This window comes from Melanostigma gelatinosum (genome assembly GCF_949748355.1).
Source record: "Melanostigma gelatinosum genome assembly, chromosome: 11".
In the NCBI taxonomy this organism is placed as follows: domain Eukaryota; kingdom Metazoa; phylum Chordata; class Actinopteri; order Perciformes; family Zoarcidae; genus Melanostigma; species Melanostigma gelatinosum.
In genome coordinates, this window is record NC_136644.1 from 2,705,063 (window position 1) to 2,720,252 (window position 15,190).

The 15,190-nt window shown below is 46.8% G+C and overlaps 1 protein-coding gene across 1 annotated transcript in view; it reads left to right on the top strand.

Annotated features, from left to right (window-relative positions):
* pkd1a (polycystic kidney disease 1a) overlaps positions 1–15,190 on the top strand; it is a gene marked incomplete at its 5' end in the record, with an annotated part of 47,964 nt that overhangs the window by 14,993 nt on the left and 17,781 nt on the right. The window contains 18 exon segments of the mRNA XM_079278472.1: positions 110–360; positions 665–925; positions 1,050–1,221; positions 2,856–3,033; positions 4,979–5,193; positions 5,850–5,971; positions 6,069–6,219; positions 6,618–6,880; positions 7,070–7,450; positions 7,615–8,097; positions 8,188–8,319; positions 8,984–9,159; positions 9,800–9,930; positions 10,088–12,726; positions 12,901–13,098; positions 13,186–13,485; positions 13,617–14,062; positions 14,595–14,745. Of these exon segments, the coding sequence (XP_079134598.1) occupies positions 110–360; positions 665–925; positions 1,050–1,221; positions 2,856–3,033; positions 4,979–5,193; positions 5,850–5,971; positions 6,069–6,219; positions 6,618–6,880; positions 7,070–7,450; positions 7,615–8,097; positions 8,188–8,319; positions 8,984–9,159; positions 9,800–9,930; positions 10,088–12,726; positions 12,901–13,098; positions 13,186–13,485; positions 13,617–14,062; positions 14,595–14,745 (6,650 nt within the window).

Here is a 15,190-nt window from a genome sequence, read left to right on the forward strand (position 1 = left end):
TGAATCCATGAAAATGCAGAACAAATCCAAACTGATTAAAGGTTTAAATGAGATATGAATCAAAATATATTTGCACTGCGCTGACTGAAATCCTTTCCTTCTCCTCCAGGTCTCAACTATGCTGCTTGTCTTGAGGACAGCAGCAGTGGCGGAGGGGGACGGAGCGAGCTCGTCATCTTCTCTTCCTCCACACCTGGAAACTTCACGCGCGAGCAGTGCAACAGCGTGTGTTTCGCTGCATCGCACCGCTACGGGGGTTTAGGGGCGAGGCACGAGTGCCTCTGCAGCACCAACTCAGAGCCAAACTTCATCAGCGAATCTCAGTGCTCAGCTGCCTGCACAAACCCCCATGTTATGAAGGTATGCAGCACACAGTGGTCCCCTCAGATGAGCTTCTGATGTCAAAGAGCTCCTTAAGTGTAGCTTCCGCCTCTTGCTTTGTTCCTTCTTTTGCAAACACAACCTTCCGGATTTCCTCTAAACCTTCTATAATCGACCAACAACTTCCCTCTGTGGCTTGAATGACTTCCCTACATCCTCAGATTTAGCTTCCGACGGGGCTGCCGTACAGAGCAACTGAAAATCAGGATTTGTTGATTGTAAATCAGAGCAGTTAATTCACACAGAAACCTCCTCTTCCTCACACGGTTCCCTCTATGCACAGAAATGTGGGTGGACTCTGGCTCACGACGTGTTTGCGGTGGACTTCGCCGTCTCACTGAAGCCCCTCCCACTGCAAAGCGTCCACGACAGCATCGGCTTCTCCGCCGCGTCCTCGGTCACTCCGGTGACGCTGTCCTGGGACTTTGGTGACCTTTCATCCCGGGTCAACTCTACAGAAACAGGGGCCACCACCGCGGCTCACAAATATGGACTTCCGGGACATTACGCGGTCAGTTTGATGGCTTGGGCTGGACACAAGGAGGTGAGAGAGAAGAAAGAGCAAATCTTTTCTTAAAATAACTATTTTCCAGTTGTTTTTTTTAAAGCTGTTTTTAACATAATTACATACGATTTTAATATTTTGTTGTATATTTGTATGCGTTCAGGTACGCACAGCACGAGGAGAAGTGACCGTGACGCTTCCCCCCAAACTGGAGCTGCGCTGTCCGCCTCTATCTGTGGCCAACGAGAGCCTCGAGATCACGCTCGTCAGCTGGGGTAGCGATGGCGTGAATGTAGACTGGAAGATTTCAAAGGATGGAGTCCAGGTCGCCAAAGGTGAGATACACCAACCGACACTGATCGACAGTCAACGAGCTGATCAGCGCAGCAATGTGTGACTCTAAACTCCTCACATTCAACAGCCTGTGGCTCTCTGTGGCTTTCATTGGAAAGTTGAACAGGATAAATGTCTCATGAACAACACTCCATCACATCTATCGGCGTGGTTGTTGGTAAATTGTATGAATCATCAACATTACGTGATGAAAGGATGTTCCAAAAAAAGTGACAATTACAGGATTTGGATTTTTTAAAGCTGCAATAATATTTGTTTAATAATATATACTTGGGGTCAACAGAAATAAGTTGTTTACACAACAATGGATTAGCCCAATATTCACCCTCTGTTAGCTGTGTTTTGGTCTCTACCAACTTTTCACTTCACCAGCTAGTTGCTAACTGTGTCCGTCTGTTTAAAATATAAAATAGCACGTTTCCAGCAAGTCTGAACTTCTGTCAGAGCGTTTACCTCGTGCTTTTAAACAGGAAGCTCCTCCTGCAGTCAAACCAAAGATAGACCAAATCAATTAAGACACCAGAATAACATTCATCTCAGACAATCACTGTAAATGATCCTGTTCTTTACTGTACTGTATATTTGTTCTAATTATATTAACACAGAAATATTAACAATGTAGATTGTTTAGGACAATGAAAACCCCCCTCTGTTCTCTCATCAAAGTAGTACATTCCCCCTGCTACAAAGCCCATTGGAAGCTCTTGCTTCCTGTTTGGACCCATGACCAGCAGGTCATGGGTCATGGGTCATGTGTTTTAAGTTCGTAGCTCCACTTCTGCACTCAATCTGAGTTTCTTGAATCTGCTACAGTTTGCCAGAGGAGAGTAATCCATCAGTCACATATCAGTGCATGAAAGCAGTTCCTAAATGAACTGTCCTATCTCCCTTAGTCACACACAGACACTCACAGTCTCTTTACCAGCAGACACAACTTGTCCCCCAGCTTCTGACTGCCCCCCCTTCATACCCCGCCGCGTCCATGACAGTGTGTTCCGGTTAATATGTTGGTTTTTCAGATTTTATTTTGTATTTGATCTGTGCCTCTTGTTTCTTGTTTAGATGTAGCTTTAAAAGAAAGGCCATAGTTTTGACTCATGTGATTCACGAGAGGACAAAGAAATGTCATTGTCTGCCTGCGAGTGTGTGTCCTTGTATGACAGGTGTGTGAATAAGACAGCTCTGTCTTTAAAAGTCTCTGATGGGGTTTTATTATTGTCTTCTCAGAAGCTTTTTTAAAACTAATTTTATTTAAATGGAAATTGGGGTGCAGACGTGATTTTTACCCATTTTGTGAAGAATCTATAACCCAACCCTGCTGGTTCATAACAACACATTGCTGGGTCAGCTTTGTTTTGGTGCTTTTTGACCCAGCACTGGGTTACCAATTCACCCAATTGGGTTATTTTTAACAAAGCAGTTTTTAGAGTGTCTATCAAATCGTAAAGCAGTCGTGTATTCTTTTGAAAGCTTCAAAAGGCATGTTTTTTTTGTCAGGGAGTCTTTTGAAACTCGTATTTTTAGCAATGAAATCATGACTGTATCTGTCCATAATGTTGCAAGTGTGATTTCAAAACATCTGAGGAATCATGTGAACGTGTCCGTCCTTCGCCAGCCTCCCCTCACTGCCCAAAGGACGGGGTGCACCACGCCGAGTCCTCGCGCTGCTTCCAGATCGTTCCAGGGGAGTTGAGCTGGACGGACGCTCGACAGCAGTGTTCGGACCGCGGCGGGGATCTGGCAATCGTCAGGAGTGACGCGCTGCGTCACCTGCTGGCACCCAAAGTCACACAGTGAGTGTTTCTGTCTGTGTGGGTTGCAGAAATGGGGTCTCGGCCTGTCTGTGTGTGTGTGTGGTATGTTGTCAGGTGCTGACAGATGACCTGCCCGCTCTGGGCCTCACATTCTCTTAAATGTATCTTATGTTTCCTCTTAACTTTCTGTTTCAGTCAGGCGTGAATGAAAAATGCATTTTCAACCCTTTTAGCGATCACTACCCCCAAACAACAAATGTCTTTTTATATCCAATCATCTTTTGTTCAACCATAACATCCTGCCATCTTTCAGCAATAAGTGAGGTGTGTTTGTAGCCGCAGTCCTCTGTCGCTTCAATCTAAGCCCGCCTACAATTCAGCGGTCCAATCAAATGTGAAGGATTTGATTTAAATTTGGCTTGTAACTGCACACTGCTCAAGTATTCACAGGAGAATACTCACAGTACAGAAGCTAAAGAGCCTTTAACTGCAGTTTCACTGGGACTTAAAGAAAAGAAATCTTATCTTGGCAAGAACTTGAGAGACGAGCAGAAATGTGAAAACATTGGTGAATGCCACAGATCGCTGGGTGCTAACAGAATAAGAATAAGAGGACATGTGTTCTTATATCGCTTCCTGCACAAGGCCCGACAACGACTGTGAGAGACTCAAATACTCAAAGCGATGTGGAGCTTTCAATGACTGACCATCACAAAGTACATCGTCTGGATGTGTATGCGCGGGTTCAGACTTCAGCCTGTTTTCAAGGGCAGTACTTTTCATTTATTGTTTATGAACTCCATGCCTTTAAGCTTTCTGCTTTCAGTGTTTGTTTTTTGTCGTCCATTCATTAATTTATATTGTCATCTGGCATTGCTGTTTTTTCCCGACAAAGTACAGCGTGTGTTTAGATGTGAACAGATCGTGACCTGAGTCTCGGTAACAGGCTCTTTTCACAAAGATGTGAATGCTTCTTTGCTGTGCTGTACGTCTGTGTGATGAGCTCTGGATTTGACTTTGCTTCGTTATGAAAGTTTCTGGACTTGCGCTGGTCTGAAGACCCCGGGTTTTTGGTGTTTAGGTCAGAGAGGGTCGCAAAACAACACATCTGTGAAAGCACAGCTGCATTGTAACTTTTAACACCCTGGGAGGAGGAGTCCGCAGTTCAGGGTGTGTGTGTGTGTGTGTGTGTGTGTGTGTGTGTGTGTGTGTGTGTATTGATGTGAGGGTAGAGGCCCTGCCCTCGTAGGCCGCAAATGGATGAGAGAAGAAAAAACCTGCTGCAGATGGAGCTTCTCCCCTCTCTCTCCTCCTCCGCTCGTTTTCCTCCACCTCCTCGCTTATATAAGGAGCTCCTTCTTTTTTTAACATCAGGTCTTGTTTTTTGCCACAGAGACCCGTTTTTCTTGTTCCCTCTGTATTTTTTAACCCCTGTCCACTCCTTCAGATGATGTTTGCACAGATTTGAGTTGTCAGCCATTCTAGAGAAGTCTGACCAAAAGATAAAAGAAAGAAAAACAAGACAGGGAAGGAAATTGCTTTTATCCGGGTGAATATTTAGTACCTGTCAGAAGACGACTAAAACCAGAATCAAACAAAATGTCTCAAATGTTTGATGCTTTCTTCCATTTTCTTGTGTCTGTCTTTAGATCACTTTTGGAGAGAAAACCATTTAGTTTCCAGTTCACAGCTAATGAAAATGAAAGTGAATGTAAATGTGCAGTCCAGTAGTGGACTCATGGGATTCCTGTTGTAATCACAGAGCGTGGTCAACATGTGACATCCCCTCTCTTAACATCCCACCGGGGTTCAATCAAAGCCCATTTTCATGCTTTCTCTTGCCTGCAGCCATTGATTCTTGATTTAGAAACTTTATTTTGTCACTGTGTGAGACCCACATTGATTTAAGTCCAGATCTCAAGGACATCTTTGAACATTTTTGGTCCGCTGTGTTAATCCGTTTACCTTTCTCTTGCTGTCCCAGGGAGCGAGGTGCGTGGCTGGGCCTCAGTGACGTCGACTCTCCGGGCAAGCTGCGCTGGGTCAACGGCTCAGATGCGCACGAGGGAGAGGAGGGCCCGCCGCCTCGTTCCACGATCTCCCGCGGAAACGTGTGCGTTTCCCTCGATCAGCGTGCTCAGACCAGTTCACACCAATGCAATGCCATGCGGGCCTACGTCTGCCAGTACAACGCCCAAGGTAGGCTCCATACAGCCACACAGACACAACACAGTACGGGGCGCTTCAAGGAATCGGAGGAAGAAAATGAAAACTGAGGCTCAGATTCAATGCAAATGGAGAGTGGAGTTTTCAGACGAGGTGCTCAGGCAAGAGAGGAACCAACTCTACATGACAAATGTCGTAGTTTTGTTGCAGACATACTGAATTGTAAAGCCAGTATTCCCATTTGTCATAACCTCTGTCTGTACATACAGCGTTTGTTGAACAACCAAGCATTATATATATATATTATATATATATATATATACAGTGTGAGTCGGAACTCCAAATAAGTGTTGCGTGATATAGACAAAATAAGATGACATTTAGTTTTTCAACCGGCAGAGGTGCATTTACATGAAACTTACTGAGGAGTCAGTGAATAGAAGGCCGCCTTATTTAGTTATCATGAACTTGAGAATGTTCTGCGGTGCTATTAAGGGTGTACCTTCAGAGCTTTGTCCTTTCTCTCACCTCTCCCTTTCTCTTCCTCAAAGCAACCGGTTACAGAGTGGACTGTAGCTGCGCCTTCATTTCTAATAAAATGCCTCCGCTACTTCTCTACTCTCGTTAAATTCCTAAATGCTCCGCTCCTCTTTTGTCACTTTGCCTCATTTATTTTTCTGCCTCTGCAGTGCGTGTTCCAGATGCCGGGATTTACACTGTGGGCCTAGCTGTGTTTCCATCCCATAATCCTTTGCACCGCGCCCCGTCCGCTCCGCTCTCTCCTCCACAACCTCCCCGAGGTGGCATAGAGGTGAGGAGGAATGTCTCCTCGTTTATTCAATCCTCATACTTTGCTCCTCAAATCCTTCCTTTCATCAAACTTTCCGATTCCTCATTTCTCCTCTCAGGTGCTGTTGTTCCCAGCTCTGAGCTTTGTTCATGCAGGTCGTCTGTCGTCTCTGGAGTTTGTCACTCCGGAGCTCCGCTCACACATCCACGTCCGATTCCAGACCTACAGGCCTCACTGTCATTATCCCGGCCTGCACCTGCTGCTTCCCAGTGAGTCAGACATAAAAACTCACTCACTCTCCCACACACACACACACACACACACACTTGACACGTAAAACCATCCGCACGTTGCTGGTGTTAAAAAAAACCCATAAGCCATCTGCGCCCCCACACCACCAGTTAGACAAAAACATCCACACACCCACACACACACACACATTCTGACATGTCAGAATACATGTCAGAGGAAAGTATTGTACTATTTCTTCCACTACATTTAATTGAGAATTAGAGTAACTTTTAAGATTCAGATTGTGCTTCGGTCTATAAAACATGTGATCGGCTTGTATGATATATAATGCAGTTGAAAGGAAGAAGAAAGAAATTATTATTTTTGAACATGTCTAAACTTCAATGACTGAAACCAGATCCATCTTGTGTCTCAGGTTGTGGAGGTCCAGCGTGTGCCCCGATGGCTGTTTGTGTCCCTAATGCCACCAGGAGCGGTGATCTGCCCTCCTGCCCCCGACTAGAGCAGTGGTGTCCCTTCCAGCACCGCTGCCTTCCCCTCCTCAGTCCCTGCCGGCCATCTGCCTGTCCTAACTGCACACAGGCTCACCTCCTGCCCCCTGGGGCTCTGAGGCCCAGATACACCCTACAGAATGAGGTGTTCTTCACTCTACCAGCAGGACCAGCTGCACACATACTGGTGAGAGGATTTACTCTGGCCTCCAAACTGAGTATTTCGTGTTTATGCGTTTGAAATGCAGTACCAGAACAAATGTTTGACGACTGACCGATTTAATTTGAGTGTGTTTACAGCCAGATTGGTGAAACAGTTAAGGCGGTGCAGCTGTTGAACGAGGCCTTGTTTACTTCTGATCCCTGTTTCTCCCAGGTACAAGAACAACTGGAGGACCTGCTGGTTTCTCGCGGTGATGTCATCGCCCTGCAGCACGATGCTGGCCCCGCCTCCCTCCTCCGCTGCCAATCTTCCCCACATTCAATGTGGCGACAACCTGTCTTTGCCCTCAACCAATCAGAGTGGTTCTGGATCAACAACACCGGACAGTCAACAGATTCCTCGGCTGACCGCGACGCCAACCCTCGGCCGGCCCCGGAGCTTGACATGAAGGCCCTGGTGGAGGACGGTGAAGGAGGCTGGCTGGAGGAAGTAGTTTGCCCCATCAGGGTGCTCTATGTGGGACACAGTGAGACTCAGCTGAAGGGACAACAGTTCTCTGCTGGTCTACCCCAGACCGGACTCTACAGCCTGCTGGTAATACATCTAATTTAAATTCAAGATATTGTGTTAACACTGGCTAATAAACATAAGTTTTGCTGTCTGAATGATGTATTTGTCTTCACCCCTTTTTGTCCTATATTGGTAATTCTGTTGTGTTAAAAAAATAATTGATAAAAAATGTAATTTATGAATTCCAGGTGACTTCAGCTGAACCATCATACCCAGCCTCAGCATCATGCCCGTTGCGTGTGGTGCCTCCTCTGGGTTTGACGATCCTCCACCCCCCACCACAGAATGGCACCCACTACCTGCAGCCCAGCGACTCCCAGCTGCTGCTCCGAGTCCGGTCACGCTACCTAACGAAGGCGTCGCGGCGCGGCAGCAATCACAGCGTGACCTTCCAGCCCGACTGTCCCGAAGAGTTTTCTTCTAGTCCGGGACTCTGTCAGCCTGGGCCGTGCTCAGAGCCGGGGGTCGAGGTCACGGAGCCCAGCTTGTATGCAGTGCTGGATCTGGGTTTGGGGACGGAGGAGCAGAGAAGTCCGGTCCAGGTGGAGCTGGAGGCCCGTAATAATGTGACGGAGGCCAGCCTGTCTGTTGTCGTACGCCTGGAAGAACCGCTCAGAGTACTGGTGGTGCAGCCGCATCCTGCACACAGGGTGTTGATGGAGTCAGTCGTGGTGAGTGTCTGTGTGTATGCGTTTAATGACACCGTACGCACTCTGCAGTGAAATATCCTTTCATCGTGTCTTCATATGTGTGTGTTTTAGAGCTACACAGCATCAGTGCTTGACGGCTCCAATCCCACATTTAAATGGACAGTGGATGACAAGCCATACTTCACCTATTACAACACCGTCCTCAATGTCATCTACCAGCACGCTGCCACCTACAAGCTCACTGTGAGTTTCTCTTCACATCCAATATGAGTCATACTGCCAGACTGTCTTTTCTGTTTCCATTCATCCTGGAATATTAATCGTTTTTTATTAAATTTAGGTTTGTTTTTGATAAACACTGACAAAATGTATGCAAATGCGTGTAAATTAAACAATTAATTTGTGAGTCGACTGAGGCAACTTAGTATTTCCATAGAAATATTGCCTCATGAGAGACTAGGTCTTCAACTGACAATTACTTAACTGTTGAATATATAATCTGCAGACTATTTTCTCAAATAACTGCTAAAAATGCCCTCTACCGTCTCCCAGAACTCACAGGGTCTTCAAACTTCTTGTTCTGTCTTAAGTCCAACACCTTAAAGAGGTTTGACTTATTCTCATGGAGACAAAACCAGAATATATTCACATTTAAGAAAGTCTGAACATAACATGTCTGGCATTGAAGCCTAAAAAATATATTGAAATGATTCACAGATTATCAAAGTAGTTGCAGATAATCTTTCTGTCGATATCGACGAGTAGTTTGAGCTCTACTCGTTCGGTCACATCTTGTTCCTGCACCTCCTGGTGTCGTGTCACGATCAAAGCTATCGTGCTGCACAAGACTTGAACCTCTCACCAGCTGTCTTCCGTCGTCTTACTCGGTCATGTGATCTTTTCCCAGGTGACGGCCATGAACCATGTCAGCGCCCTCACAGAGCATTTCAACGTGACTGTGGACCAGCTGCAGCCCATGGCCAACCTCACAGTGAAGGGTGTGCCAGATGTGGTCCCTCAGGGCTCCACTCAGACTCTCACCACCTCTGTGCTCGTCGACATGTCTGTGGCCGCCACCTTCCGGTATTAACATTGGGGGGGGGGGGGATAGATTCATGATAGACAGATAAATGGATATCTTCTGAGTGAAGACACAGTGCATCTGTTTGTGTTTGACTGCTCCCTTCTTCTCCTCTATCTGTCTTTCTCTTTGCTCCTCTCTCTGTTTTTGTCTCCTGTGCTCCATAATAGCACTGCAGCAGTCGTACCATGCAGAACCTTGGATTCATAGCTGTGTGGTTAGAGCAGATTGCTGACAAGAATTTTCCCTTCTGCTCGGCTGTTTCCCCTGTACCCCCCCCCCCTTTTTTTCATCTACTCTTTCTCTTTTACTCTCTTCTCTCCCACCCTCTTTCACATTTTGTACCCTCCCAACTATGGCGCACTCTTTCACTTAGTTTTCCTCTACACTCACCATGCTTGGTCCAGAGAGGCTTCTTGAGTTTTGAGTTTCCACTTCTCCTCCAAAACCCCTCTATTGCCTCGTCAGACAACATTCCCACTTTCCACTGTGTGTGTGTGTGTGTGTGTGTGTGTGTGTGTGTGTGTGTGTGTCTGTTCGCATGCGTGCATATGTTATCACACATTTATTCATCTAATATCCACATTTATTTCTTTGATGGTCCTCATTTAATGCTTTTACATTGTCTCTGTTGTGCGGCAGATGGTCTTTTGGTGACGGCGGATATAAGGAATTTGAATACAAGCCTCCCTACGCCCCCTCCCTCCTCTGCCCAGACTCCCCCAATCAGGTCCTTCTAAGCAACAACGTCACCTACATTTACTCTCAGCCAGGTGAGCCCTCGCCCATCTTTCTATCAGCAGCATGACCAATGGAGCAGCTGCCAGTTTAGTTTGACTTTGTGTCAATTTACACAAGATTAAAATGCTCGACAACGACAGAAAGCTAATCCCCCCCCCTTCCTTCATCTCCCTTTCTTCTTCTGTACAGGAATATACACAGCATTGGTGTCAGTGTCCAACCGTTATGAGAACATCAGTCAGAGCATCAACATGAGCGTCTACAGCATCCTCACTCGTGTCGATATACAGACGGAGCCGCTACTCCTCCTCACCGGCAAATCAGCCGATTTTGAGGCTCACCCTCTGCCCTCACCCTATGGCATTCACTATGACTGGCACTTTGGCGATGGTTCCGCCTCGCTGCAAGGCCGCCGCGTGGCGCACACCTTTGCACAGAGTGGCGTCTTTAATGTCTGCGTGTCGGTTAACAACACCATCAGTTCTGTGGAGGCTTGTGCCGAGATGTTTGTATATGAGGAGATTGAAGATTTAACAGCTGAAAGCTCCTCGCCGACGGAGCTTCACAGTCCTACTTCAGTACGGGCACGCCTCGCATTAGGTAATAACATCATATGGACGTTCTCAATGGGAGATGGGACCGTCTACACACAATCCGCACCTGACGTGTCTCACAGCTATATCAAAGATGGCAACTACACAGTGAATGTGACGGCCGCGAACGCCGTGAGCTCTGGCTGGACAATCCTACCAGTGCAGGTGTTTGTCTTCCAAGTTGTGAAGATAGAGCCGTCTGGGTGTGTCCAACAGCAGACCCCCGTCAACTTTCAGGCCTGGGTGTCCGGTAACGCATCGGCGCATCTTTACGAATGGAGCTTCGGGGACGGAAGCCCAAACGAGACACACCACGGCAACCCCAGAGTCTCGCACACCTACTGGACAAGTGGGAACCACCGCCTCTCTCTGCTTCTGTCCAGCGGGGTAAACAAGGCCACCAAGGCGAACTTCTTCAACTGGATGTGTGTGCAGCCAGCGTTAACCAACATCAGCCTCACCCCGGAGAAATCACACTATGCTGTCGGGGAGGAGATCCGGTTCCAGGCCAGAGCTGAGCCAGAATTTAACTACAGCTATCAGTGGGACTTTGGTAGAGGGGAAGACCTGATGCTCGTCAGTGGCTCTGGGAATATCCTGACAACGTATAAAAGCCCAGGTCACTACAATGTGACGGTCATTGTCTTCAATAACATCTCCGCCAGCAACAGCAGTGTTGTGATTGAGGTCTTGATGCCCATAGGTCCAATTGTTATTCAACATAATGGCACTAAATACAATAATCTGACTCTTAGAGCACCGTACGCTTTCACAACATCTTCCATCGCCTCCAATGTCACTTACGTCTGGAGCTTTGGAGATGGAAATGTGCTTACAGGGCAGAACATCCTCCATAACTTCAACATCTCTGGAAACTACAATATTACTCTGACAGCAGCCAACACAGTTAGCAGCAATCGCACCACTTTACCTGTTGCTGTGCTTGCATCAATCCACGGGTTGACCGTCAACGCCAGCTTGGTAAATGTCCCTCTCAATGCCTCAGTTCACTTTGAGGCCCAAATGGAGAGGGGAGATGGTGTCCGGTTTTCTTGGATCTTGTGTGACCGTTGCACCCCAATCCCAGGGACACACACCATGTTCTACACCTTCCGCTCCGTTGGCACTTTCAACATCATCGTGACAGCGGAGAACGACATAGGAACGACACAAGCGAGTATCTTCCTGTACGTCCAACGTGAGCTGGAGGGGCTGCAGATTATAGCAGAGGAGGAGATCAGAGGAGGCACAGGATTGGACGGTTGTTGCTTTGCTACAAACCGTGTTCTGCACCTTCACGCGGGATTAAAGGAAGGAACCAACATGACGTTCACTTGGAGCCTGATCAAAGAGCTAGACCCCCTCAGCTCAAGTTTCAACATAAGCGCGAAGACAGTGGAGGTGAATTTCTCCACTCCAGGCCCATGTGACATATTTCTCCGGGCAGCCAACCTCCTGGGCCAGCAGTCCATCAACAGAACCATCCACTTTCTGGAACCAGCTGGAGTGGTGGACCTGCAGATCAGCGACAACCCAGTTGCAGTCAATGCTCCAACCAACCTGACAGTACTGAGTGTCGAAGGCTCGGACCTGCAGTACCGCTGGTCTGTGAATGGGGACCCTTTGAAGTGGTACAAACACTGGAAGACCCACACCTTTATCAGTCCCGGCCTCAAGCTAGTTACTGTGGAAGTCTTCAATGAGGTCAGCTCAAAGGTTGAGTCGAAGATTGTCAGTGTCCAGGAAGTCATTTCTGGTCTGGGATTCACAGCGACCAATGTGACAGAGTTAGGGTTAGAGCACGGAGTGCAGAGTTATGTAGCAACAGGCGTCAACGTCTCGCTCCAGGGACAAGTACTGACGGGAACAAATGTGACGTGGACATGGCAGTTGAAAGGAAGAACAGAAATGGGAAGCAGAACTTCTCTTATTTTCCAGGAGGCAAAAACAGCCACCGTTACTGTGAATGCGACCAATGACGTCAGCGGGCAAGTGGTTTCCAGAAAGTTCTTTGTTCAGGACAGGATTCAGGGTTTGGAGCTGAGGGCAAGTAAAAACTTTGCAGCAGTCGGTGAGAAGGTGAACTTAACCATATCTATGGCAGCGGGCTCTGACGTTCGCCTCATCTTGAGCATCAGCGGCGATGCCACTGTTATCCTTCAACCCAACCAAACCTACGGCCACACGTTCAGCAGGGTGGATACGTACATGGTGAATCTCACTGCTCACAACCAGGTAAAGTCAAAGAAGACGATAGCATACAGTCAAGTCAGTAGAGTGTTCTAAGCAGAAATGAGTAAATAATTGAGAACTTTTTAACTTTTAAGCATTAACTCTTGACTGTCAAAGCCAGCGAGATTCAATCGAACTAATGAAGTGCACATATTCTGTTGCAATATGACAATCCAGGTGAGTTTCAAGAGGCGGCACCTCCAGGTGGAGGTGATGGAGCCGGTGCGTGGACTTTCCATCCAGGGAAGCTGTGCCGCAATCCCCGTGGGGGTTAAGAGAACGTTTGTAGCCAACATCCTGACGGGCAAGCCCGTTCATTTCTTGTGGACTTTTGATCTATACCACCTTCACAAGACGTCACATATGGGCAAAGAGGTCAGACCAATTTGAATCGTGATAAATAATAAAAATCACATGAAAGCAAACAGCTGTTAACTGGTGATATGTCTCACACAACCCTAGGTGTTCTACACGCCAGAAGAACCAGGTTTATTGACCATCTACCTGAAGGCCCTCAACGCACTACATGCTCAGAACGTCACCATGCACATCCGGGTGCAGAACCAGCTGACAGCAGCCGCTCTGCATGCAGCGCCTCTGGACACCTTCATCAATAAGACGGTGGCCCTGATGGCACATCTCACACCCAGATCTAATCCTGTGGAGTGCTTGTGGGACTTTGCCGACGGCTCTACTCCTGTTCACACAAACACCACAACTGTGGGTTATGAGTACAGATACCCAGGACACTTCGTGGTCCAAGTATGTTTCTTTGAACTACATCATTCCATGTACTCTATAGATCCATTGTTGATCGATGAAATATGAAAAGCTGTATGTAAAAGCTCGACATCGTGCCAGTTTTGAGATTTCTCTTTTTTTCTCCATGCCAGGTGAACTGCAGTAACTTGGTGAGCTGGGTGTTGGCCCAGGTGGAGATCAACATCAGCGTATTAGAGTGTGAGGAGCCAGAAGTGCAGGTGGTTCAAGCCCCCCGTCTGGCCATCTGGCGCTACCAGCCTACTTTGGTGGAAGCAAGTGTGGACCTGAAAGGCTGCCTTCGCTACGGAGCTCAGTACCTCTGGCAGATACTCGCGACGCCCTCCTGTGATAATGACAAAGGCCCATACATTCCCTCTGGGGTGCCAACTAAGCCCTATCAGTCTTTGCTTGTCCCAGTAGTTCGCCTGCCGGTGGAGGTGGATGTGCGGCGGCTACAGCTGTCGTTGCCTAAGATGGCTCTAGCTGCAAGGAACTACACCTTGGTGTTTTCTATGTCCTATGAAGGCGTGCCACTGTGGAAGGCCGCCTGTCTGCAGCTCAGCGTCATGGCTACCCGGTCAGTGGAGAAACAAAGTTTTGACTTTTTTTTCAAATTTCTTAAATAATTCTGCAAATGAGTTTGATGCAGTAAGACATTGACATAATATTCCACCCAAAGTCTCTATTAATTGCCAAAAAAATTAATTTGAAAAACTCAACTATAATGTCTCTTTCTAGAAATCGTAGATCGTAATCATAGATATGAGCAGTTTCATGTAGAAACAACGGTTGAAAGAAAATCTATAGAACCTTTTAATGGGAATTTAGCAAACCATAATGTAGGAAAACGTTGAAATCAGGAAACTGAAATCAAGTTCATCCCGATGATGCTAAGAAATCACTACAAACATGAAACAAGCGTGAAAGAATTTTGATTTATAATTTGTAAATGGGCGGGACAAAGTTTGCAAAGACGTTCAAGCTAATTGCTACAGAAGCTCAACTGTGTTGATCTGTAGATAACGGTCATAACGTGATAACCAGCTGGGGTTTACAAGTTGACTTCCTCTTTTCTTCTGTTCATTTTAAATCCTCTTTGTTCTTGTCAGGATGATGCCCATCATAGAGGGGGGCACATACAGGGTGTGGTCGAGGACTCAAGACCTGAAGCTCAGTGCTGTGCAGTCCTACGACCCCAACATGGACCCAGACAGCCAGTCGCTGCTCCACTACCACTGGGAATGTCAAAGCACTTCTAAGGTAAGGGCAGGAAACAAAAGCGACAGCTCCATGAGCTTTGTCACGTTCTGTTGCTTACAAAAGCAACGGCTTTGCAACACGTTTCCATTCACATGATATCATATTGTACTTTAATGTGCATTCAACGTGCAAACGGGATCAAATGTGTCCGCTTAATTTGTGAACAAATGCAAGCAATGCAAAGAACTAAAACAAATGTAAAAAAGGATTGGCAGCCACTCAGGTTGCCATACATTGCAAGCTTCTTCAGGCAGCATCCATCTAAAGTTGGTTGATATTAATCACTTGAAACAAAACAAAGCAGATGTAGCTGTTACACCTATTACATTAGATCTATTGTTTATTAGTAAATTATGTCCATATGAATCTGTCAGAGTAGTGAATAATGAGAGAACGAGCAAAGTTTTTAAATGTTTTTTAAATGTCTGACTCTGATATTTGCATT